Source organism: Monodon monoceros, unplaced genomic scaffold (assembly GCF_005190385.1).
Source record: "Monodon monoceros isolate NGI ecotype Baffin Bay Population unplaced genomic scaffold, NGI_Narwhal_1 Super_Scaffold_22, whole genome shotgun sequence".
Taxonomy (NCBI): domain Eukaryota; kingdom Metazoa; phylum Chordata; class Mammalia; order Artiodactyla; family Monodontidae; genus Monodon; species Monodon monoceros.
In genome coordinates this window covers 21,524,878-21,551,122 of record NW_021703779.1, presented here as the reverse complement: position 1 = coordinate 21,551,122, position 26,245 = coordinate 21,524,878, and the positions used below count along the sequence as shown (strand labels likewise).

General features: G+C 39.3%; 1 protein-coding gene across 2 annotated transcripts in view; it reads left to right on the top strand.

Moving 5' to 3' along the window:
- PCYT1B (phosphate cytidylyltransferase 1, choline, beta) overlaps nucleotides 1–26,245 on the top strand; it is a 127,012-nt gene that overhangs the window by 39,491 nt on the left and 61,276 nt on the right. For both annotated transcript variants that reach the window (XM_029241331.1, XM_029241333.1), the window contains exon 3: nucleotides 4,495–4,611. In XM_029241331.1, the coding sequence (XP_029097164.1) occupies nucleotides 4,495–4,611 (117 nt within the window). The remainder of the gene's footprint in view (nucleotides 1–4,494; nucleotides 4,612–26,245) is intronic.

The window sequence follows — 26,245 nt, the reverse complement described above, 5'->3', positions numbered from 1 at the left end:
ATGAGTTAGAAGAAAGAGCAGTGGAGTTTGGTTTACACTCACACTCCATCATAGGTTGGTTATATGATGCTGGGTAAGCTGCTCAGCTTCGCTGAGCTTCCATTTTCCCCTCTATGAGAGAGGATAGTAAGTCCACTCTCCTCTACCTACCTCACAGACTTGATGGAAAGATTAAGTGAAATACACGTGCTCTGTAAATCATATGTACTTTTAAGGCATTGTTAATAAGCTGCATTTGAAGAGCCATAATAAAAAATGAATAATCACCCTTTTATTGTTGCCTGAATCTGAAACAATACCAAGAAACACCATAACATGCCCTACAAAAATGTGAATTCAGATGCACTGTAGTTGCTGACTGCCTCCTATCTTGCTGTATGGTATGTGTATGTTTAACTTTTTAACCAACTGCCCAACTGCTTTCCAATGTATTTGTACCATTTACATTCCCAGCAGCAGTGTATGAGAGTTCCAGTTGCTCGATATCCTCGTCAGCACTTGGTATGATCAACAGTTTTTAAATTTTTAGTCATTCTAGTGAGTATGAAGTAGTATCTCAGGGTTGCTTTAATTTGTATTTCCCTAATGACTAATGGTATTGAGGATCTTTTCATGTGCTCATTTGCCATTCATCTATTTATTTTCTTTGGTGAAATGTCTGTTGAAATTTTTTTGCCCTTTCTGTAGCTTTTTTTTTTTTTTTTTTCCCGATACGCGGACCTCTCACTGTTGTGGCCTCTCCCGTTGCGGAGCACAGGCTCCGGCCGCGCAGGCTCAGAGGCCACGGCCCACGGGCCCAGCCGCTCTGTGGCATGTGGGATCTTCCCGGACCGGGGCATGAACCTGTGTCCCCTGCATCGGCAGGCAGACTCCCAACCACTGCGCCACCAGGGAAGCCCTTTTTTGCCCTTTTAAAAATGAGTTGTTTATCTTACTATTGAGTTTTGAGGGTTCTTTATATATTCCAGATACAAGTCTTATATCAGATACATATTTTCTCCCTAAGACTTGCCTTTTCATTTTTGTAAAAATGTCTTTTGAAGAGTAAAGGTTTTAAATGACGTTTAATATATAACTTTTTTTTGTTTTATACTATGTTCTTTTTGGTTCCTATTTAAGAAATTTTTGTCAAATTCAAAGTCACTAAGATTTTCTCCTGTTTTCTTCTAGAAGTTTTGTAGTTTTAGCTTTACGTTTAGGTCTATGATCCATTTAGAGCTAATTTTTGTATATGGTGTGAGATGCTATGTAACATATTACCACAGACCTAATGGCTTAAAACACTGCACATTCATTATGTCACAGTTTCCATGGATCAGGAGTCCAAGCCTGGCTTAGCTGAGTCCTCTGCTCAGGGTTTCACAAGGCTGCATTCAAGGTGTCACCCAGGGCTCAGTTCTCATCTGGAAGCTTGACTGGTGGATCTGCTAGATCTGCTTCCGAGCTCACTCAGGTTGTTGGCAGAATTTATTTCCTTGTAACTCTAAGACCAAGGATCTAGCTTCTTGGTGGTTGTCAGCCAGAGACCACCCTCGGCTCCTAGACGACACCTGCAGTTCCTTGCCACATGGCCCTCTCAAAATATGGCAGCTTGCTTCTTCAAAGCCACCAAGGAAGAAAGAATGAGTCTGCTAGCAAAGTGGAGTCTTATATACTATAACATAACCATGGGAGAGACATCTATCACCTTTGTCATATTCTCCTGGTTAGAAGCAAGGCATGGGTCCCACTCCCACTTCAAAGGGAGGGGACCTCACAAAGGTGTGAACAGCAGGAGGTATGGGGGTCAGTGGGAGCTACCTTAAGGTCTCTCCACCATGGCCATGGAATAGGTGTGCTCCACCTTTTGATCATTGCCAAACCTCTAGCTTCACAGGCCGGTGGTTCCCAACACAGACCCTCTAGAGAGTCCCCAGATGCCTAAAAGGATGTCCAGAAAAACTTCGAACAAAAGAGTAAAACAAATAAACATACCAACTAACTTACAAAACCACAGTCTATTAAAAAATACTCTGGAGAATTTCAAACATTCACAACAGTAGAACAATATAATGAACCTTCATGTGTCCATCACCCATACCTACCAACCACCATCCTGTAGCCTTCCCTCATCAACTCTCCCCTCTTGAATTATTTGAAAAAAAATCCCAGGCTTCCTATTATTTCATCCATAAATACTTGTGTATATATGTCTTAAAAAATAAGAACTCTGGGTTTTTTTTAAGGCATAACCACTATATCATTATCTCACCTAAAAAATTAACAGCAATTCTTTAATATCATCAAATATCCAGTGTTCCAATTTCCAGTTATCTTATGTCATCATTTATTTATAGTTTGTTTGAACCCAAATCCAGATAATATCTATATATTACAATATGTTGAGGTGTTTTTAAAATATCTTTTAATCTCCAAGTCCCCCCCTCTATCTCTTTCCCTCTTCTTTTTTTTTCTTGAAGTTTACTTGTTGAAGAGATCAGGGATTTTTTTTTTTTTGGTCCTGCAGAATTTCCCAGTTTAGGAATTGCAGACACACTACAATTTTAAAAAGTGAGCTTACTGCAAAATCAACTCCACGAATACTCTTCACAAATTTACTAAATGGCCTTTTTTCTCAGTAATTATATCATCTTTCTTTACTTTTCTTTCCTCCCTGCTTCCTGAATTTATTTATCTTGATCACTTCTGAATCAATAACACAAAGTTTTGCAAAACTGCCATCTGCTTCCCCCTGGGGTTTATATCTTAAAACAAATTTTCCTCAATTGAATTCAAATTGAATAAGAGCTTTGAAACCAAGGATCCCTCATTAGACAGTTTGTTATTTCAAAGTATTTTCTATTTACCGTGCCTTATTTAGAATACAGTATAATCCTGTGAAGGCAATTCTCTTTGTTCAAAACGGTGTATAATTGGGAATAATTGCAATTCCCTATCTGACAGAAAGTCTCTCGAGTTTTGTTTATTAGAGAAATTTAATTTATTAGAAACATTGTACCATCTGAATATATTAATGTAATATTCCTTTCAATTTATGTTCTAAATTAACGAGGTTGTATTACATCAAGAAATAATCACAATTTTAAATCTGAGCCTTAAAGATCATTCAACAGACGTGTGCATTGATTTCTTTTTTTAAAATTTATAACATCAATATAATACGTGCATCTAGTTTAAAAAGTTAGTAGGACTCTTAGGCTCGTAAAACAAACCAACCAGCAATCCCTTTCCCTACCTGCCCCACCTCTGACTCTTGTTCTCTGTAGATATTCGGCACTTGACAATCAACTTTCCAAAATGTTGTTGACATCTCTAATCCACTGTCATTGCCTTTCTTGTTTCCTCTGCCCTTGGGGGATTATCCCTTTTTAATTCTTTCTCTGTAATTCTTGTGGTGTTAGAGCGGAAGTGGAGCTAAGTGTGTGTGTGTTCAGTTTGCCACGTTTAGTTTGTCGTTCGCCATGTTTTCATTTTCTAGTTCCTTTGCTGAGAATCCAAAATGGTGTGAAAGTAAAAGTTGGCACCCAGCCCCTCTACCTCCCTATGTCTCCCTCTTACCGGAGGGGATGGGTCTTTGGCTGACTCAGCAAAAGTGTCATCCTGCGGTTCCTAGTGCAGTCTCCTGGCTCCCGGGAAGCTCTGGTGAAGTGTGTCCCTCTTCCTCAAGAAATGGCACTTCCCAAGCACCGTATGCCACAGTGAGAATGTCTCTTGTGGCCGATTTGCTCTTGACCCTTCTCCCTAGGAATGACTGTAGTGTGGGTCACTCGCCTCCGACCCTGAGCACCCCCCCCATGTAACTTTTGCTCCCTGACACTCCTCCCCTTGGGGCATGTACACCCCGCCACATGTCTTAGGATACCAAAGAGAATATGGAGTGACCTTTGCGCAGTGTATGCTGGTAAATGTTTAACAACTGGCCCTCCAGGGGGAAATAAGCCCTGATTTGACCATTTGCCAATCTCTACGGTGTAAATACTCCTACCAAGGCTGATTTTACGCTGCCACGGTGACTTGGAAGAGGTGCACAGCTGTGTCTTTGCCTTTGGGAATAGGACTCAGGGGTCTTAGTTCAGGATTGCCAGACTCGAGGATGAAGTCATTTGTCCTTTTCATTGAGCTCCTCAGTCACTCCTACCTCGATATTCCTGCTGGGCTGACTCTGTCAACCCTTTGATTATGTCTGGTGTGTCTGAATCTGCCAGCTCAGCCACCTGAGACTCTCCTCTGGATCAAGAAAACTCCCCAGTGCTGTGCGGCTAAAAATGTGTGTTCTGGGTCAATCTTAATTTTGTTACGTTTTTACTCTGCTTTGATGTCCTTAGAAGAACCTCTTGGTAAAGTTAATTTCGTGCACTAATATGAAACTGATGGTTTGTAGACATTGTGTTTTCTCCAGGTAAACCTTATTACGGTGCTGTACTGATGGAAGGATCAGGTGACTGGGATTCCTTATTCTGCAGTTCTGTTGATGATGTTTTCTTTCTTCCACAGTTGACAGACCTGTCAGAGTATACGCAGATGGAATATTTGACCTCTTCCACTCAGGTCATGCAAGGGCACTTATGCAAGCAAAAACACTGTTTCCCAACAGCTACTTGTTGGTAGGAGGTAAGAAGTGCATTTTGTCTTTGTCTAGAAAACTCTTGTATAATGTGCTTCCTGAAAAGGACCCCTTTCAGACTTCCATCATTAACACCTCACATTGGAAATGCTCCCAGTTCAGCCTATATTGCCTCGCTCGTTCACTGCGTGAAATTTAAAATGATATTTAAAAAACCATAGGGGAAATTACATCCTCAGATTATAAACCATTGATTCCCAGAGAAAGACAAATAATACCACCAAGGGTAACTGCTTCATGTTCTCCATTTATGCCTTCTTGTGTTTGAGGCATGATCCAATTTCTGTTTCTGAAATTTCCTAGAGGGTTAGGAGAAAAGCAATATTATTCTGATTTCAAATCTTAGAGACCTGAGGGGATTCAGGATGATTAATGGTAAGTAAGGTCATTGTCTGTTTCCTTGGTGTGACCCACAGTACTTAGGGCCATGTTGTGCTAATGGTAGTGGCTTACAGCAGTTCCCAATTAGTTGAATTTATGTGCTGTGTATTAAAGAAATAGAGATTTATATACCTAGGTAATCTTGGTTTACAATGAAGGAACTGACTGATTTCATAAGCTTGTGGAGAGAGAAGGGCAGTTAGACATAAAATTTTCTTCTTCCAAAAGGCCTACAGATTTCAATTGGGGTAAAAGGGAAAGTTTCTGACCTGCAAGACCTGAGTCTCATCTCTGTAGCTTCTGGAAACACCATTTCCTTTCACTGTAATCATTTTTTGTGGCATTACATGAACTAGACACCATCAACCCTTAGACCTCTACCGTGAGGGAAAAAGGTGATGGTAAGAGACTACATATCTGTTTTTAAAAATATTTTGTTGGGCTTCCCTGGTGGCGCAGTGGTTGAGAGTCCGCCTGCCGATGCAGGGGACACGGGTTTCGTGCCCCGGTCCGGGAAGATCCCACATGCCGCGGAGCGGCTGGGCCCGTGAGCCATGGACGCTGAGCCTGCGCGTCCGGAACCTGTGCTCCGCAATGGGAGAGGCCACCACAGTGAGAGGCCTGCGTACCAGAAAAAAAAAAAAAAAAAAAAAAATATATATATATATATAGTTATCTTCTACAAGTTTAAAACTACTTTTTGTATATTTGAGAGGAATCTTTTGCAGATTTTGCCAAGCATGGTGACTATGTGGTTATTGAATGGAGTCCTTTCCAGAAGGAAGAGGTGATACAAGGCAGTTCATTTCCCTTTATTTTGAGTGGAAAATCATTTCTCGCATGAGCACTACCACCTGGAGTCTGGTCCTAAGCTGCTGGGGTCCTGGGGAGACCTCTGCAGTGGTTGGGCTTTGGTCATTTTGGCAACCCAAGTTTGGAGGTGGTTAGGTGTAGGCAACACTTAACGGGAACACTGCCCTGGCCCTGGGTTAGCACATCAAAAGTAAAGGCAAAGGAAAAATGTGACTTTCAGTACATTCAGGTAAATTGGAGAAAGCAGTAAATTAATATCAGCAGCTGTCCAGGTCACTAGGTGACAATGGTTTCTCTGATTTACTGAATGATTCCTTCACTTAACAACTATTTTTCGAGCTCCTACTATGTGCCAGGCATTCTTCTGTACACTGAGAATGCAGCCATGATCGAAGCAGACTGTGTCCTCAAGAGAACTTAAAGTCTGAAGGGGAGGCAGAGGTAGGGGTTCTATGAAGAAATGTAAAATAGGGTAAGGGGAAAGAGTGGCTGGTGGGGCAAGGAGGGACATTTCAGGTATGGAGGTCAGGGGAGGACCCTCTGGAGTGTTGACACCTGTGCAGAGACTTGAATGAAGTGAAGGGCACACGAAAGACAGAGCACAGAACCTTCCTTGTGTGGTGATCTTCCCACCAGCCTATATGAGAATGTTGGGACAAGTGGAGAAAACGTGGTAGCGACAACTAGATGCGTTATTTTGTTGACTTGTTATGTCTTAAGGAGACTTTCCATAAAAGCACAGGTGATGTAGTACTCAGAGAAATGAATATGGACAGGAGTTCAGAGCCAAGAATTAAAGCAAAAGGGAAGGAGAACAATTCCCACAAGAAATCCCGAACTCCTTCGTAGCTATGGCAGAAGGCTCCACAGGGTCATTCCATAGCTCTCAGATGTTAGAGCTGATACTGCTCTCCAATGAAGAACCAGCTCCTCCTGCCCTGAGTTCTGAGATGCTTCAGAGGGTTGTTGCCTAAGCAGCATCGAGTAATGCAGTAAACAGTGTCCTCTCTCTAGCAGATTTACAAAGAAACGTAGCTGCCCCCCTCAACGGCTATTACATGGATTCTCCATGGAAGCCAAGGGCACGTTAAACTACTAAGACAACCATGGAGACCATATCTTTTGGTAGGTGACAGGGACTAGAGTATAGATGGGAAATGAAGCAGTAATACATGAAGCTGTAAAAACGTGGTATGAAGCCTTCTGGAGACAGTGACAGAGAAAGAGTGAAAACCTACAAGCAATGTAAACAGTAATAAATAATTTCAGTATGTTATTTTCTCCACTGATACATTATTATTCTATTTAAGATAATTGGCAATACTATGAAATTTTTTTTTGTTGTTGTTGTTGCGGTACGTGGGCCTCTCACTGTTGTGGCCTCGCCCGTTGCAGAGCACAGGCTCCGGACGCGCAGGCTCAGTGGCCATGGCTCACGGGCCCAGCCGCTCCGCGGCATGTGGGATCTTCCCGGACCGGGGCACGGACCCGCGTCCCCTGCATCGGCAGGCGGACTCTCTACCACTGCGCCACCAGGGAAGTCCACTATGAAATATTTTTAACCACCCTATTAATAAAATTCAGTGTATGCACTTCCCTGGTGGCACAGTGGTTAAGAATCTGCCTGCCAATGCAGGGGACGCGGGTTCAAGCCCTGGTCTGGGAAGATCCCACATACCACGGAGCATCTAAGCCCGTGCACCACAACTACTGAGCCTGAGCTCTAGAGCCTGTGAGCTACAACTACTGAGCCCATGTGCCACAACTACTGAAGCCCACACGCCTAGAGCCCATGCTTTGCAACAAGAGAAGCCACCACGATGAGAAGCCCACGCACTGCAACGAAGAGTAGCCCCCGCTCGCCACAACTAGAGAAAGCCCGCATGCAGCAGCGAAGACCCAACACAGCCAAAAATAAATAAAATAAAATAAATTTATAAAAAAAATAAAATTCAGTGTAAGCCAGGCTTCCCTGGTGGCACAGTGGTTAAGAATTCGCCTGCCAATGCAGGGGACACGGGTTCGAGCCCTGGCCCAGGAAGATCCCACATGCCGCGGAGCAACTAAGCCCGTGCGCCACAACTACTGAGCCTGCGCTCTAGAGCCCGTGAGCCACAACTACTGAAGCCCATGTGCCTAGAGCCCGTGCTCCGCAATAAGAGAAGCCACTGCAATGAGAAGCCCACGCACCGCAACGAAGAGTAGCCCCCGCTTGCCGCAACCAGAGAAAGCCTGCACACAGCAACAAAGACCCAACACAGCCAAAAATAAAAATAAATAAAAGTTTTTAAAAATTCAGTGTAAGCCCATATTTCATGTGTCTCCACTAATTTAATTGTATTTGATTCCTAGTCTGTTAAACAGAATCTCCAACCACCTGTGTGTAGGCAGATTTCTACAGGGGCATGGTAGCTCAAATCCCATGAGAAATAACAATCTTCCTTCGATGTATATAGTAGTTGCCTTCCTCTAAAATTCAGCATTTATCACAGCTGTTCCAGAAATACTTTGCAGTTATATGTAAAACAAAATTAGGGTCTAGATTCAAATAATTTAAAATAATTATGCAGAGACATTCAGAAATCTTACAGGATGTTAGAAAATTCTCATGTGGGGCTGCCCCACACATAGCAAGATGTTTAGGGACTTCCCTGGTGGTCCAGTGGCTAAGACTCCATGTTCCCAATGCAGGGGGCCTGGGTTCGATCCCTGGTCAGGGAACTAGATCCCACATGCCGCAACTAAAGACCCCCGCATGCCGCAACTAAAGACCCCTGCATGCCGCAACGAAGATCCCGCATGCCGCAACTAAGAGCCGGTGCAGCCAAATAAATAAATAAATAAAATAAATACTTAAAAAAAGATGTTTAACATTGTTGGCACCCTGCCCACTAAATGCCAGTTGCTGCCTCCAATCATAATGACAACTAAAGATGCCCTACAAATTTCCAAAACTGCTTCCTAGCGGATGCTGAAGCCTTTGTTGAAAACCGTTCTTAGACTAAGAGTCTTCACTCTTTGTTCCCCACAATCCCAAAAAGAATTTTGAAAAACTATACACCTTCTTACAGATTTTTAAGCTGACATCTAAAATTTTCCATCCTAAGTTTAAATAGTTGTAAAATATGTAATTTCTGGAATACCGTAAATTTTAACATTTTCAAAAATTAATAGACTTTATGTTTAAGGGAAGTTTTACATTCACAGCAAAACTGAGCAGAAAGTACAAAGGTTCCCATTTACGCATTCACGCACAGCCTCCCCATTATCAACATCTGCCACCAGGGTAGTACATTTTTTACAGTCCATGAACCTACATTGACATGTTATTATCACCCGAAGTCCATAGTTTAATACGTTAGAGTTCACTCCTGGTATTTTACATTCTTTGGGTTTGGACAAATGTATTATGACATATATCCACCATTGTAGTGTCGTACAGAACAGTTGCAGTGCCTTAAAAATCCTCTGCACTCTGCCTATTCATCTATCCCCTACCCAACCCCTGGCAACCACTGATCTTTTTACTGTTTCCATAGTTTTGCCTTTTCCAAAATGTCATGTAATTGGAAGCATACAGTACATATCTTTTTCAGATTGGCTTCTTTCACTTAGTAATACGTTTAAGGTTACCCCATGGCTTGTTGGCTCGTTTCTTTTTAGCACTGGGTAATATTCCATTGTCTGGACGTGCCACAGTTTGTTTATCCTTTTGCCTACTGAAGGACATCTTGGTTGCATTCATGTTTTGGCAATTATGAATAAAGCTGCTATAAACATCTATGTGCAGGTTTTTGTGTGGACATAAGTTTTCAGTTCAGTTTGGTAAATACCAAGGAGTGTGATTGCTAGATCATATGTTAAGAGCATGTTTAGCTTTGTTAGACACTGCCAAACAGTCTTCCAAAGTAGCTGTACCATTTTGCGTTCCCACCAGCAATGAATGAGAATTCCTGGTGCTCCAAATCCTCACCAGCATTTGGTGTTGTCAGTATTTTGTACTTTGGCCATTTTAATTGGGGTATAGTGGTATCTCATTGTTGTTTTATTTTGTAATGTCCTGATGACATGTGATGTAGAACATCTTTTCATTTGCTTACTTAACATCTGTATATCTTTTTTGGTGAGGTGTCTATTCAGATCTTTTTTGCATTTCTTAATCAGGTTGTTCATTTTCTTATTGTTGAGTTTTAAGAGTTCTTTGTGTAGTTTGGATAATAGTCCTTTATCAGTTGTGTCTTTTTCAAATATTTTCTCCCACTCTGGTTTTTCTCATTCCATTCACATGGCCTTTTGCAGAGCAGAAATTTTTAATTTTAATGAAGTCCAGTTTATCAGTTGTGTCTTTGATGGTTTGTGTGTTTGGTGTTGTATCTAAAAAGTCACTGCTATACCTAAGGTCATCTAGGTTTTCTCATATATTATCTTCTATGAGTTTTATGCTTTTGTGTTCTACATTTTGATCTATGATCCATTTTGAGCTAATTTTTGTGAAGAGTATAAGATCTGTATTTAGATTCCTTTTTTTGCATGTGGATGTCCAGTTGTTACAGCACCATTTGTTGAAAAGACTATCTTTGTTCATTGTATTACCTTTGCTCCTTTGTCAAAGATCAATTGACTGTATTTATGTGGGTCTACCTCTGGGCTATTTCATTCCATTGATCTATTTATCCATTTTTTCACCAATACCACACCTTCTTGATTACTGTAGCTTCACAGTAAGTACTGAAGTTGAGTAGTGCCAGTCTTCCAACTTTGTTCTTTTCCTCCAATATTGATTTGGCTATTCTGGGTCTTTTCCCTCTCCAAATAAACTTTACTATCAGTTTATCATTAGCCACAAAATAACTTGTTGGTATTTTGGTTGGGATTGCATTGAATCTATAGATCAAGTTGGGAAGAAATGACATCTTGTCACTGTTGAGCCTTCCTATCCATGAACATGAAATACATTTCCATTTATTTTGTTCTTTGATACTTTTCATCAAGGTTTTGTAGTTTTTCTCACATAGATCTTGTACACATTTTGTTAGATTTATACCTAAGTATTTTATTTGTTGGGGCGTGCTAATGTAAACAGTAATATGTTTTTCATTTCAAAGTCCACTTGTTAATTGCTGGTATATAGGAAAGTGATTGACATTTGTATATTAACCTTGTATTCTGCAATCTTGCTATAATTACTTATTCTAGGAGGTTTTTTTGGTCAATTCTTTAAAATTTTCTACATAGATGATTATGTCATCTGTGAAGAAAAACAGTTTTATTTCTTCCTCCCCAATCTGTATACATTTTTAAAAATTTATGTATTTATTTAAGTTTGGCTGCGTTGGGTCTTCATTGCTGTGCGTGGGCTTTCTCTAGTTGTGTCGAGTGGGGGCTACTCTTTGTTGTAGTGCGCAGGCTTCTCGTTGCGGTGGCTTCTCTTGTTGTGGATCACGGGCTCTAGGTGCACAGGCTTCAGTAGTTGTGGCACATGGGCTCAGTAGTTGTGGCTCGTGGGCTTTAGAGCGCAAGCTGAGTAGTTGTGGCACCCAGGCTTAATTGCTCTGTGGCATGTGGGATCTTCCCAGACCAGGGCTCGACCCCGTGTCCTCTGCATTGGCAGGCGGAATCTTAACCACTGCGCCACCAGGGAAGTCCTAATCTGTATACGTTTTATTTCCTTTTCTTGTCTTACTGCACTAGCTAGGACTTCCAGTACAATGTTGAAAAGCTATGGTGAGAGGTTACATCCTTGCCTTATTCCTGATCTTAGTGGGACAACTTCAGTTTTCTCACCATTGAGTATGATGTTAGCTGTAGGGGTTTTTTGTTTGTTTTTTTTTTGCAGTACGCAGGCCTCTCACTGTTGTGGCCTCTCCCATTGCGGAGCACAGGCTCCGGACACGCAGGCTCAGCGGCCATGGCTCACGGGCCCAGCCACTCCGCGGCATGTGGGATCTTCCTGGACTGGGGCACGAACCCGTGTCCCCTGCATCGGTAGGCAGACTCTCAACCACTGCGCCACGAGGGAAGCCCAGCTGTAGGGTTTTTGTAGATAGTCTTTATCAAGTTGAAGAAGTTCCCCTCTATTCCTAGTTTGCCGAGAGTTTTTGTCATGAATGGGTATTGGATTTTATCAAATGCTTTTTCTACATCTATTAATATGATCATGTGATTTTCCTTCTTTTGTCTGTTGATGTGATGGATTACATTAATTGATTTTATTCTATTTTTTGTTTTTTAAAACTGAAGTACAGTTGATGTATAGTATTATATGTTACAGGTGTACAATATAGTGATTCACAATTTTTAAAGGTTATACTCCATTTATACTTATAAAATATTGGCTATATTCCCTGCATTGTAAATATATCCTCATAGCTTATTTATTTTATACATAATAGTTTGTATCTCTTAATCCCTTACCCCTTACTTGCCCCTCCCTCCTTCCTTCTCTCCATTAGTAACCACTAGTTTGTTTTCTATATCTGTGAGTCTGTTTACCTGGGATAAATCCCACTTGGTTATATATATATTGGTGTATAATTCTTTTTATACATTGTTGGCTTTGAGTTGTTAATATTTTGTTAAAGGGTTCTGCATCTATGTTAATGAGAGATAGTGGTCTCTAGTTTTCCTTTCTTATAAGGTGTTTGGTTGTGGTATTAGGGTAATGCTAGCCTCATAGAATGAGTTAGGAAACATTCCCTCTGCTTCTATCTTGTGGAAGAGATTGTAGAGAATTGGTATAGTTTCTTCCTTAAATGTTTGGTAGAATTCACCAGTGAACCTATCCAGGCCTGGTGGTTTCTCTTTTGGAAGGTTATTACATACTGATTGGATTTCTTTAATACATAGAGGCCTATTCAGATTGTCTCTTCTAGTGTGAATTTTGGCAGCTTCTGTCTTGTAAGGAATTGGTCACTTTCACCTATGTTATCACATTTGTGGGGATAGAGTTGCTCAAAATATTCCTTCCTTTTAATGTCCGTGAGATCTGTAGTAATGTCCTCTTTTTAATTTCTGATATTGGTCATTTGTATCTTTCTCTTTTTTCTTTGTTAGCTTGGGTAGAGCCTTATCAATTTTATTGATCTTTTCAAAGAACCAGCTCTTGTTTTTGTTGACTTTCTCTATTCATTCCTGTTTTCAGCTTCATTGATTTCTGCTCTGATTTTTATTATTTATTTTCTTTTGCTTACTTTGGGTTGAATTTGCTCTTTTTCTCTAGTTTCCTAAGATGGAAGCTTAGATGATTGATTTTAGATTTTTCTTCTTTTCTAATATATATATTCAATGCTTTAAATCTCCTAAACACTTTTCATTGCATCCCACAAATTTTGGTAAGTCGTGTTTTCATTTTCATTTAGTTCAAAATAGTAAAAAATATTTCTTGATTTATTCTTTGACCCATGTGTTATTTAGAAGTGTGCTGTTTAATCTCCAATTATTTTGGGATTTTCCAGCTATTTTTCTGTTGTTGATTCCTAGTTGAATTCCACTGAGACCAGACATTGTGTGATTTCTATTCTTTTAAATTTGTTATGGGGTGTTTAATGGCCCAGAATGTGATCTATCTTGGTGAATGCTCCATGTGAACTTCAGAAGGATGTGTATTCTGCTGTGGTTGGATGAAGTCTGTAGATGTCGATTATATATGGTTGATTGCTAGTGCTGTTGTGTGCACACCCACACACACATACAATTAAATATATTGTTGCTGTTATTATCTTGAATATACTGTTATCTGTTAGATCAATTAAGAATAAGAAAAATAAAAGTTTTGTTTTATCTTCAGTTATTCTCTAATGCTCTTCCTTTTTAAAACGTATATCTGAATTTCTGACCTATGTAATTTTCCTTCTTTCTGAAGAACTTTTAAAAACATTTCTTGCAAGGCGGGTCTACTAGAAACAATTCCCTCAATTGTTGTTTGTCTGAGGAAGTCTTTATTTCTCCTTCCCTTTTTTTTTTTTTCGCTATGCGGACCTCTCACTGTTGTGGCCTCTCCCGTTGCAGAGCACAGGCTCCGGACGCGCAGGCTCAGCGGCCATGGCTCACGGGCCCAGCCACTCCGCAGCATGTGGGATCTTCCCGGACTGGGGCACGAACCCGTGTCCCCTGCATCGGCAGGTGGACTCTCAAACATTGTGCCACCAGGGAAGCCCTCTCCTTCCCTTTTAAACGATGATTTTGTAGGCTATAGAATTGTAGGTTGGTGGGGTTTTTCTCTCAACACTATAAATATTTCACTTCACTCAGTTTTTATTTATTTATTATTAATTAATTTATTTATTTATTTGGTTTCACCAGGTCTTAGTTGTGGCTCGTGGGCTCCTTAGTTGTGGCTTGCTGGCTCCTTAGTTGCAGCAGGCTGGCTCCTTAGTTGCAGCAGGTGGCCTACTTAGTTGCACCTCATGGGCTTCTTAGTTGTGGCACACAAACTCTTAGTTGCGCCATGTGAACTCTTAGTTGTGGCATGCATGTGGGATCTAGTTCCCTGACCAGGGATCAAACCTGGGCCCCCTGCATTTGGAGCATGGAGTCTGCTGCGCTCTCACTCATGGGAGTCACTTACTCACTTTTTAAAAAATTTTAATTTTATACTGGACTATAGTTTTTTTTGTTTTTAGTTTTTTTCATTTTTGTGGTGTTGAGCATCTTCTCATGTGCCTATTGGCCATCTGTATGCCTTTGTTGGAAAGCTATTCAGGTTCTCTGCCCTTTTTTAAAAATTGTACTTTTTCTTGTTTTTTTAATTATATTTTTTTAAACAGCATGTTATTAGTCATCAATTTTATACACATCAGTGTATACACGTCAATCCCAATCACCCAATTCATCACACCACCACCACCACCACCACCCCGCGGCTTTCTCCCCTTGTTGTCCATACGTTTGTTTTCTACATCTGTATCTCAATTTCTGCCTTGTAAAGCGGTTCATCTGTACCATTCTTCTAGCTTCCACATATATGCGTTAATATACGATGTTTGTTTTTCTCTTTGTGACTTACTTCACTCTGTATGACAGTCTCTAGATCCATCCACGTCTCAACAAATGACCCAATTTCGTTCCTTTTTATGGCTGAGTAATATTCCATTGTATATATGTACCACATCTTCTTTATCCATTCGTCTGTCGATGGGCATTTAGGTTGCTTCCATGGCCTGGCTATTGTAAATAGTGCTGCAATGAACATTGGGATGCATGTGTCTTTTTGAATTATGGTTTTCTCTGGGTACCTGCCCAGTAGTGGGATTGCTGGATCATATGGTAATTCTATTTTTAGTTTTTTAAGGAACCTCCATACTGTTCTCCATAGTGGCTGTATCAATTTACATTCCCACCAACAGTGCAAGAGAGTTCCCTTTTCTCCACACCCTCTCCAGCATTTGTTGTTTGTAGATTTTCTGATGATGCCCATTCTAACTGGTGTGAGGTGATACCTCATTGTAGTTTTGATTTGCATTTCTCTAATAATTAGTGATGTTGAGTAGCTTTTCATGTGCTTCTTGGCCATCTGTATGTCTTCTTTGGAAAAATGTCTGTTTAGGTCTTCGGCCCATTTTTGGATTGGGTTGTTGGTTTTTTTAATATTAAGCTGTGTGAGCTGTTTATATATTTTGGAGATTAATCCTTTGTTCATTCATTTGCAAATATTCATTCATTTGCATCTCCCATTCTGAGGCTTGTCTTTTCGTCTTATTTATGGTTTCCTTTGCTGTGCAAAAGCTTGTAAGTTTCATTAGGTCCCATTTGTTTATTTTTGTTTTCATTTCCATTACTCTAGGAGGTGGATCAAAAAAGATCTTGCTGTCATTTACATCAAAGAGTGTTCTTCCTATGTTTTCCTCTAAGAGTTTTATAGTGTCCAGTCTCACATTTAGGTCTCTAATCCATTTTGAGTTCATTTTTCTGTATGGTGTTAGGGAGTGTTCTAATTTCATTCTTTTACATGTAGCTGTCCAGTTTTCCCAGCACCACTTATTGAAGAGATTGTCTTTTCTCCATTGTATATCCTTGCCTCCTTGGTCATAGACTAGTTGACCATAGGTGCATAGGTTTATCTCTGGGCTTTCTATCTTGTTCCATTGATCTATGTTTCTGTTTTTGTGCCAGTACCATATTGTCTTGATTACTGTAGCTTTGTTGTATAGTCCAAAGTCAGGGAGTCTGATTCCTCCAGCCCCGTTGTTTTCCCTCAAGACTGCTTTGGCTATTGGGGGTCTTTTGTGTCTCCATACAAATTTTGAGATGATTTGTTCTAGTTCTGTAAAAAATGCCAGTAGTAATTTCATAGGGATTGCATTGAATCTGTAGATTGCTTTGGATAGTATAGTCATTTTCACAATATTGATGTTTCCAATACAAGAACATGGTATATCTCTCCATCTGTTGGTATCATCTTTAATTTCTTTCATCAGCGTCTTATAGTTTTCTGCATACAGGTCTTTTGCCTCCCTAGGTAGGTTTATTCCTAGGTATTTTATTCTTTTTGTTGCAGTGGTAAATGGGAGTGTTTCCTTAATTTCTCGTTCAGATTTTTCATCATTAATGTATAGTAATGCAAGAGATTTCTGTGCATTAATTTTGTATCCTGCTACTTTACCAAATTCGTTGATTACCTCTAGTGGTTTTCTGGTGGCATCTTTAGGATTCTATATGTATAGTATCATGTCATTTGCAAACAGTGACAGTTTTACTTCTTCTTTTCCAATTTGTATTCCTTTTATTTCTTTTTCTTCTCCGATTGCCATGGCTAGGACTTCCAAAACTATGTTGAATAATAGTGGTGAGAGTGGACATCCTTGTCTTGTTCCTGATCTTAGAAGAAATGCTTTCAGTTTTTCACCATTGAGAATGATATTTGCTGTGGGTTTGTCATATATGGCCTTTATTATGTTGAGGTATGTTCCCTGCATGCCCACTTTCTGGAGAGTTTTTATCATAAATGGGTTTTGAATTTTGTCACAAGCTTTTTCTGCATCTATTGAGATGATCATATGGTTTTTATTCTTCAATTTGTTAATATGGTGTATCACATTGATTGATTTGCATATGTTGAAGAATCCTTGCATCCCTGGATAAATCCCACTTGATCATGGTGTATGATCTTTTTAATGTGTTGTTGGATTTTGTTTGCTAGTATTCTGGTGAGGATTTTTGCATCTATATCCATGAGCCATATTGGTCTGTAATTTTCTTTTTCTGTAGTATCTTTGTCTGGTTTTGGTGTCAGGGTGATGGTGGCCTCATAGAATGAGTTTGGGAGTGTTCCTTCCTCCGCAATTTTTTGGAAGAGTTTGAGAAGGATGGGTGTTAGTTCTTCTCTAAATGTTTGATAGAATTCACCTGTGAAGCCATCTGGTCCTGGACTTTTGTTTGTTGGAAGATTTTTAATCACGGTTTCAATTTCATTACTTGTGATTGGTCTGTTCATATTTCCTGTTTCTTCTTGGTTCAGTCTTGGAAGGTTACACCTTTCTAAGAGTTTGTCCATTTCTTCCAGGTTGTCCATTTTATTGGCATAGGGTTGCTTGTAGTCGTGTCTTAGGATGCTTTGCATTTCTGCGGTGCTGTTGTAACTTCCCCTTTTTCATTTCTAATTCTATTGATTTGAGTCTTCTCCCTTTTTTTCTGGATGAGTCTGGCTAATGGTTTATCAATTTTGTTTATCTTCTCAAAGAACCAGCTTTTAGTTTTATTGATCTTTGCTATTGTTATTTTGTTTCTATTCCATTTATTTCTGCTCTGATCTTTATGATTTCTTTCCTTGTGCTAACTTTGGGTTTTGTTTGTTCTTCTTTCTCTAGTTCCTTTAGGTGTAAGGTTAGATTGTTTATTTGAGATTTTTCTTGTTTATTAAGGTAGGCTTGTATAGCTATAAATTTCCCTTTTAGAACTGCTTTTGCTGCATCCCATAGGTTTTGGATCGTCGTGTTTTCATTGTCATTTGTCTCTAGGTATTTTTTGGTTTCCTCTTTGATTTCTTCAGTGATCTCTTGGTTATTTAGTAACGTATTGTTTAGCCTCCATGTGTTTGTGTTTTTTACGTTTTTTTTTCCCTGTAATTCATTTCTAATCTCATGGCGTTGTGGTCAGAAAAGATGCTTGATATGATTTCATTTTTCTTAAATTTACTGAGGCTTGATTTATGACCCAAGATGTGATCTATCCTGTAGCATGTTCTGTGCACACTTGAGAAGAAAGTGTAATGTGCTTTTTTTTGGATGGAATGTCCTATAAATATCAATTAAATCTATCTGGTGTATTGTGTCATTTAAAGCTTGTGTTTCCTTATTTATTTTCGGTTTGGATGATCTGTCCATTGGTGTAAGTGAGGTGTTAAAATCCCCCACTATTTTTGTGTTACTGTCGATTTCCTTTTTTATAGCTGTTAGGAGTTGCCTTATGTATTGAGGTGCTCCTATGTTGGGTGCATATATATTTATAATTGTTATATCTTCTTCTTGGATTGATCCCTTGCTCACTATGTAGTGTCCTTCTTTATGTCTTGTAATAGTCTTTATTTTAAAGTCTATTTTATCTGATATGAGTATTGCTATTCCAGCTTTCTTTTGATTTCCATTTGCTTGGAATATCTTTTTCCATCCCCTCACTTTCAGTCTATATGTGTCCCTAGGTCTGAAGTGGGTCTCTTGTAGACAGCATATATATGGGTCTTGTTTTTGTATCCATTCAGCAAGCCTGTGTCTTTTGGTTGGAGCATTTAATTCATTCACGTTTAAGGTAATTATCAATATGACCATTTTCTTAATTGTTTTGGGTTGGTTTTTGTTGGGGCTTTTCTTCTCTTGTGTTTCCCACTTAGAGAAGTTCCTTTAGCATTTGTTGTAGAGCTGGTTTGGTGGTGCTGTATTCTCTTAGCTTTTGCTTATCTCTAAAGCTTTTGATTTCTCCATCGAATCTGAATGAGATCCTTGCTGGGTAGAGTAATCTTGGCTGTAGTTTCTTCCCTTTCATCAGTTTAAGTATATCATGCCACTCCCTTCTGGCTTGTAGTGTTTCTGCTGAGACATCAGCTGTTAACCTTATGGGAGTTCCCTTGTATGTTATTTGTCATTTTTCCCTTGCTGCTTTCAATAATTTTTCTTTGTCTTTAATTTTTGCCAATTTGATTACCTTGTGTCTTGGCGTGTTTCTCCTTGGGTTTATACTGTATGGGACTCACTGCCCTTCTTGGACTTTGGTGGCTATTTCCTTTCCCATGTTAGGGAAGTTTTTGACTATAATCTCTTCAGATATGTTCTCTGGTCCTTTCTCTCTCTCTTCTCTTTCTGGGAACCCTATACTGCAAATGTTGTTGCGTTTAATGTTGTCCCAGAGGTCTCTTAGGCTGTCTTCATTTCCTTTCCTTCTTTTTTCTGTATTCTGTTCCGCAGCAGTGAATTCCACCATTTTGTCTTCAAGGTCGCTTATCCGTTCTTCTGCCTCAGTTATTCTGCTATTGATTCCTTCTAGTGTAGTTTTCATTTCAGTTATTGTATTGTTCATCTCTGTTTGTTTGTTCTTTAATTCTTCTAGGTCTTTGTTAAACATTTCTTGCATCTTCTCGATCTTTGCCTCCATTCTTTTTCCGAGGTCCTGGATCATCTTCACTATCATTATTCTGAATTCTTTTTCTGGAAGGTTGCCTATCTCCACTTCATGTAGTTGTTTTTCTGGGGTTTTATCTTGTTCCTTCATCTGGTACATAGCCCTCTGCCTTTTCATCTTGTGTGTTTTTCTGTGAATTTGGTTTTTGTTCCACAGGCTGCAGGATTGTAGTTCTTCTTGCTTCTGCTGTCTGCCCTCTGGTGGATCTATATTGGATTATAATTGATTAACAGTGTTGTGTTAGTTTCAAGTGTACAACAAAATGATTCAGTTATACATATACATGTATCTGTTCTTTTTCAAATATTTTTCCCATTTAGGTTATTATAGGATATTGAGCAGAGTTCCCTGTGCTGTATAGCAGGTCCCTGTTGGTTTTTTATTTTAAATATAGCAGTGTGTACATATAAATACCAAAGTCCCAATCTATCACTGCAACCCTTTCCCCCAGTAACCAGAAGTTCCTTCTCTAAGTCTGTGAGTCTGCTTCTGTTTTGTAAATAAGTTCATTTGTATCATTTTTTTAAGATTCCACATATAAGCAGTATCATATGATATTTGTCTTTCTTTGTCTGACTTACTTCACTTAGTATGATAGTCTCCAGGTCCATCCATGTTGCTGCAAATGCCATTATTTCACTGTTTTTTTTTTGTTTTTTTTTTTTTGGGCGGGACGCGGGCCTCTCCCCCTGTGGAGCACAGGCTCCGGACGCGCATGCTCAGCGGCCATGGCTCACGGGCCTATCCTCTCCGCGGAATGTGGGATCTTCCTGGACCGGGGCACGAACCCGTGTCCCCTGCATCGGCAGGCGGACTCTCAACCACTGCGCCACCAGGGAAGCCCTATTTCACTGTTTTTGATGGCTGAATAATATTCCATTGTATACATGTACCACATTTTCTTTATCCATTCATCTGTCAATGGATATTTAGATTGCTTCTGCAATGAACATTGGGGTACATGTACCCTTTCAAACCATGTTTTTCTCTAGATATATGCCCAGGAGTGGGATTGCTGGACCATATGGTAGCTCTGTTTTTAGTTTCTCAAGGAATCTCCATACTGTTCTCCATAGTGACTGTACGAATTTACATTCCCACCAGCAGTGTAGGAGGGTTCCCTTTTCTCCACATCCTCTCCAGCATTTGTTATTTGTAGACGTTTTAGTGATGGCCATTCTCACTAGTGTGAGGTGATATGTCATTGTAGTTTTGATTTGCATTTCTCTAATAATTAGTGATGTTAAGCATCTTTTCATGTGCCTCTCAGCCATCTGTATGTCTTCTTTGGAGAGATGTCTTTTTACATCTTCTGCACATTTTTTGATTGAGTTGTTCGGTTTTTTTGATATTGACCCGCATAAACTGTTTGTAAATTTTGGAGACCAATCCCTTGTCGGTCGCATTGTTTGCAAATATTTTCTCCCATTCTCTGGGTTGTCTCTTCATTTTGTTTATGGCTTCTTTTGCTGTGCAAAAGCTTTTTAGTATGATTAGGTCCCATTTTTTAAATAATTAATTAATTTATTATTTATGTTTGGGTGCGTGGGGTCTTTATTTCTGCATGTGGGCTTTCTCCAGTTACGGCATGCAGGGGCTACTCTTCGTTGTGGTGCATGGGCTTCTCATTGCAGTGGCTTCTCTTGTTCCAGAGCATGGGCTCTAGAGTGCAGGCTCAGTAGTTGTGGCACACGGGCTTAGTTGCTCTGCAGCATGTGGGATCTTCCTGGACCAGGGATGGAACCTGTGTCCCTTGCATTGGCAGGCGGATTCTTAACCACTGTACCACCAGGGAAATCCCAGGTCCCATTTGTTTACTTTTGGTTTTGTTCCCATTACTCTAGGAGATGGATCGAAAGAGATATTGCTGCGATTTATGTCAAAGAGTGATCTGCCTATGTTTTCCTCTCAGAGTTTTATAGTATCCAGTCATACATTTAGGCCTTTAATCCATGTTAAGTTTATTTCTGTGTATGGTGTAGGGAGTGTCCTAATTTCATTCTTTTACATGTAGCTGTCCAGTTTTCCCAGGGCCATTTATTGAAGAGACTGTCTTTCCTTCATAGTATAGTCTTGCCTTCTTTGTTGTAGATTAATTGACCATAGGTGCGTGGCTTTATTTCTGGGCTTTCTATCCTGTTCCATCGATCTATATTTCTGTTTTAGTGCTAGTACCATACTGTTTTGGTGACTGTAGCTTTGTAGTAGAGTCTCAAGTCAGGGAGCCTGATTCCTCCAGCTCCATTTTCTTTCTCAAGATTGCTTTGGCTATTCAGAGTCTTTTGTGTCTCTGTACAAATTTTAAGATTTTTTTGTTCTAGTTCTGTGAAAAATGCCATTGGTAATTTTTTTAAAGGCTACTGGATGACTTTAGTTAAAAAAATATATGTATTAATTTGGCTGTGCTGGGTCTTAGTTGCAGTGTGTGGCATCTTCTTTGTGTCATGTTGGATCTTTTTAAGTTGCGGCAGGCAGGATCTTTTAGTTGCAGCATATGGGATCCTATAGTTGAAGCATGCGGGATCTAATTCCCTGACCAGGGATCGAACCTGGGCCCCCTGCATTGAGAGCATGCAGTCTTAGCCACTGGACCACCACGGAAGTCCTGCCATTGGTAATTTGATAGGGATTGCATTGAATCTGTAGATTGCCTTGGGTAGTATAGTCATTTTGACAATATTGATTCTTCTAATCCAAGAACATCTGATCTTTTGTTGTCAGTATGTAGAAATGAACAGATTTCTGTGTTATAATTTTGTATCCTGCAACTTTACTGAATTCATTGATGAGCTCTAGTAGTTTTCTGGTAGCATCTTTAGGATCTTCTACGTATAGTATCATGTCATCTGCAAACAGTGACATTTTTACTTCTTCTTTTCCAATTTGCATTCCTTGTATTTCTTTTTCTTCTCTGATTGCCGTGGCTAGGACTTTCAAAACTGTGTTGAATAAAACTGGTGAGAGTGGACATCCTTGTCTTGTTCTTGATCTTAAACGAAATGCTTTCAGGTTTTCACTGTTGAGTATGATGTTAGTTGTAGGTTTGTCATATATGGCCTTAATTATGTTGAGGTATGTTCCCTGTACGCCCACTTTCTGGAGAGTTTTTATCATAAATTCGTGTTGAATTTAGTCAAAAGCTCTTTCTGCATCTATTGAGATGATTATATGGTTTTTATTCTTCAATTTGTTGATGTGGTGTATCACATTGGTTGATTTGCAGATATTGAAAAATCCTTGCATCCCTGGGATAAATCCCACTTGATCATGGTGTATGATCATTTTAATGTATTGTTGGATTTGGATTGCTAGTATTTTGTTGAGGATTTTTGCATCTGTGTTCATCAGTGATATTGGCCTATAATTTTTTTTGTGGTATCTTTGTCTGGCTTTGGTATCAGGGTGATGGTGGCCTCATTGAATGAGTTTGGGAGTATTCCTTCCTCTGCTATTTTTTGGAATAGTTTTAGAAGCATAGGTGTTAACGCGCCTCTAAATGTTTGATAGAATTCACCTGTGAAGTCATCTGGTCCTGGACTTTTGTTTGTTGGGAGTTTTTTAATCACGGTTTAAATTTAGTACTTGTGATTGGTCTGTTTATATTTTCTGTTTCTTCCTGGTTCAGTCTTGGGAGATTGTACCTTTCTAAGAATTTGTCCATTTCTTCCAGGTTGTCCATTTTATTAATGTATAGTAGCTTGTAGTAGTCTCTTGTGATCCTTTGTATTTCTTTGGTGTCCGTTGTAACTTCTCCTTTTTCACTTCTAATTTTATTGATTTGAGCCCTCTCCTTTTTTCTTGATGAGTCTGGCTAAAGGTTTATAAATTTTGTTTATCTTTTCAAAGAGCCATCTTTTAGTTTCATCAATCTTTTCTGTTGTTTTCCTCATTTCTATTTCATTTATTTATGCTCTGATATTTATGGTTTCATTGTTTCTGCTAACTTTGGGTTTTGTTTGTTCTTTCTCTAGTTGCTTTAGGTGTAAGGTTAGGTTGTTTATTTGTGATTTTTCTTGTTTCCTGAGATAAGATTGTATCGCTATAAACTTCCCTCTTAGAACTGCTTTTGCTGCATCCCATAGGTTTTGGATCGTCGTGTTGTTTCTAGGTATTTTTTGATTTCCTCTTTGATTTCTTCAGTGATCTCTTGGTTATTTAGTAGTGTATTTTTTAGCCTCCATGTGTTTGTATTTTTTACAGTTTTTTTTCTTGTAGTTGATTTCTAATCTCATTGCATTGTGGTCAGAAAAGATGCTTGATATGATTTCAATATTCTTAATTTTGCCAAGGTTTGCCTTGTGGCCCAAGATATGATCAATCCTGGAGAATGTTCCATGTGCACTTGAGAAGAATGTGTATTCTGTTGCTTTTGGATAGAATGCTCTATAAATAGCAATGAAGTCTATCTGGTCTGATGTGTCATTTAAGGCCTGCATTTCCTTATTGATTTTCTCCCTGGATGATCTGTCCATTGATAAAAGTGGGGTGTTAACGTCCCCCGCTATTATTGTGTTACTGTCGATTTCTTCTTTTATGGCTGTTAGTATTTGCCCTATATATTGAGGTGCTCCTGTGGTGGGTGCATATATATTTACGATTGTTAAGTCGTCTTCTTGGATTGATCCCTTGATGATTATGTAGTGTCTTTCTTTGTCTCTTGGTACAGTCTTTAACGTCTATTTTGTCTGAGATGAGTATTGCTACTCCAGCTTTCTTCTGATTTTCATTTGCATGGAATACCTTTTTCCATCCTCTCAGTTTCAGTCTGTATGTGTCCCTAGATCTGAAGTGGATCTCTTGTATACAGCATATATATAGGTCTTGTTTTTTGTATCCATTTAGCCACCTATGTCTTTTGGTTAGAGCATTTAATCTGTTTATGTTTAAGATAATTATTATGATGTATGTTCTTATTACCATTTTGTTAACTGTTTTGGATTTGTTTTTGTAGGTCTTTTTTCTTCCCTTTCTGTTTTGTTCCCTCCTCTTGTGATTTGATGACTAACTTTAGTGTTGGGTTTGGATTCCTTTTTCTTCTTTGTGTGTGTAACTATTTTAGATTTTCAGTTTGCAGTTACCATGAGGTTTTGATATAGTAGCAGTCTCTACATAAACAAGATTGTTGTTGTTGTTTAAAAATTTATTTATTTATTTTTGGCTGCATTGGGTCTTTGTTGCTGCGCACAGGCTTTCTCTAGTTATGGCGAGCAGGGGCTACTCTTCGTTGCGGTGCGCGGGCTTCTCATTGCGGTGGCTTCTCTTGTTGCGGAGCATGGGTTCTAGGTGTGCAGGCTTCAGTAGCTGTAGCACGCGGGCTCTAGAGTGCAGGCTCAGTAGTTGTGGTGCACGGGCTTAGTTGCTCCATGGCATGTGGGATCTTCCCGGACCAGGGCTTGAACCCGTGTCCCCTGCATTGGCAGGCAGATGCTTAACCACTGCGCCACAAGGGAAGCTCAACAAGATCGTTTAAAGTTGCTGGTCTTTTAATGTCAAATACATTTCCAATATCCTGCATTTGTGCTCTCCTCTTCTCACAGTTGCTGGTTTTGATATTATATTTGTTCATAAATGATTTCCTACCTTTACTGTATGTTTGCCTTTACCAGTGAGCTTTTCCATTTGTAATTTTCTTGTTTCTAGTTGTGGCCTTTTCTTCTTAGAGAAATTCCTTTAGCATTTGTTGCAAAGCTGGTCTGGTGATGTTGAATTCTCTTAGGTTTTGCTTGTCTGTAAAGCTTTTGATTTCTCCATCGAATCTGAATGAGAGCCTTGCTGGGTAGAGTAATCTTGGTTGTAAGTTCTTCCCTTTCATCACTTTAAGTATATTGTGCTGCTCCCTTCTGGCCTGCAGAGTTTGTGCTGAGAAATCAGCTGATAACCTTATGGGAGTTCCCTTGTATGTTATTTGTTGCTTTTCCCCACTTCACTCACTGCTTGTTTGCCTTGTTTCTGTGAGGGTGTCCAATGTAATTTTTATCCTCGCTCCTCTATAGGTAAGGTGTATTTTTGTTTTTTGGGTTTTTTTTGGCCACGTGGCACGTGGGATCCTACTTTCCCAGCCAGGGATTGAACCTGTGTCCCCGGCAGTGGTAGCGCGGACACCTAACCAGTGGACAGCCAGGGAATTCCTGTTTTTGTTTTGTTTTTTTTTAACCCTCTGGCTTCTTTTGAATGATTGAGAAGAAATTGTAGATGGATATTTTTGTGGATGAATATATTACTGCTAGAATGAGACAGTGCTTAACATTGCTTTTATTCCTCTTTTTCTTTGTTACAGATGTAAGTGCTAAAATATTTTGTTCACAGAAATATTTAGATGGAAATGGAAGAAGTTTGTTACAGAGATACCACTCAATCTTTGAACTCATAAGTTATTTGTCAAATATCACAAAAATAATTTATCATTGTCATCAAAATAATTTTAATGGTCTATCAAGTGATAATTTGTTAAGATCCTCTTTCAAATTTCTTGTTAGGCAGTGGATTAGAAATGATGTGACCTGGAAAAAGATTTGCTTCCAAGCTATTAGAATAATTTGCTTTTTCCCTTTCTAGGCAGTATGACACAAAGGCTTTACCAAGACTTATCAAATGACTCTTAATTATAACCCTTACACTGTTACTTAAAAGCAACCTATTCAACCAGATATACTCAGAAAGGGTTGAGGAAATAGAAATATTGGTAATTTCATTACACCATTGCCAATCCAATAATTTTTGATAAAATGCATTTATCATTTGCTTAGAAACTTAAAACACACACACACACACACACACACACACACACACACACACACACACACACACACACACACACAC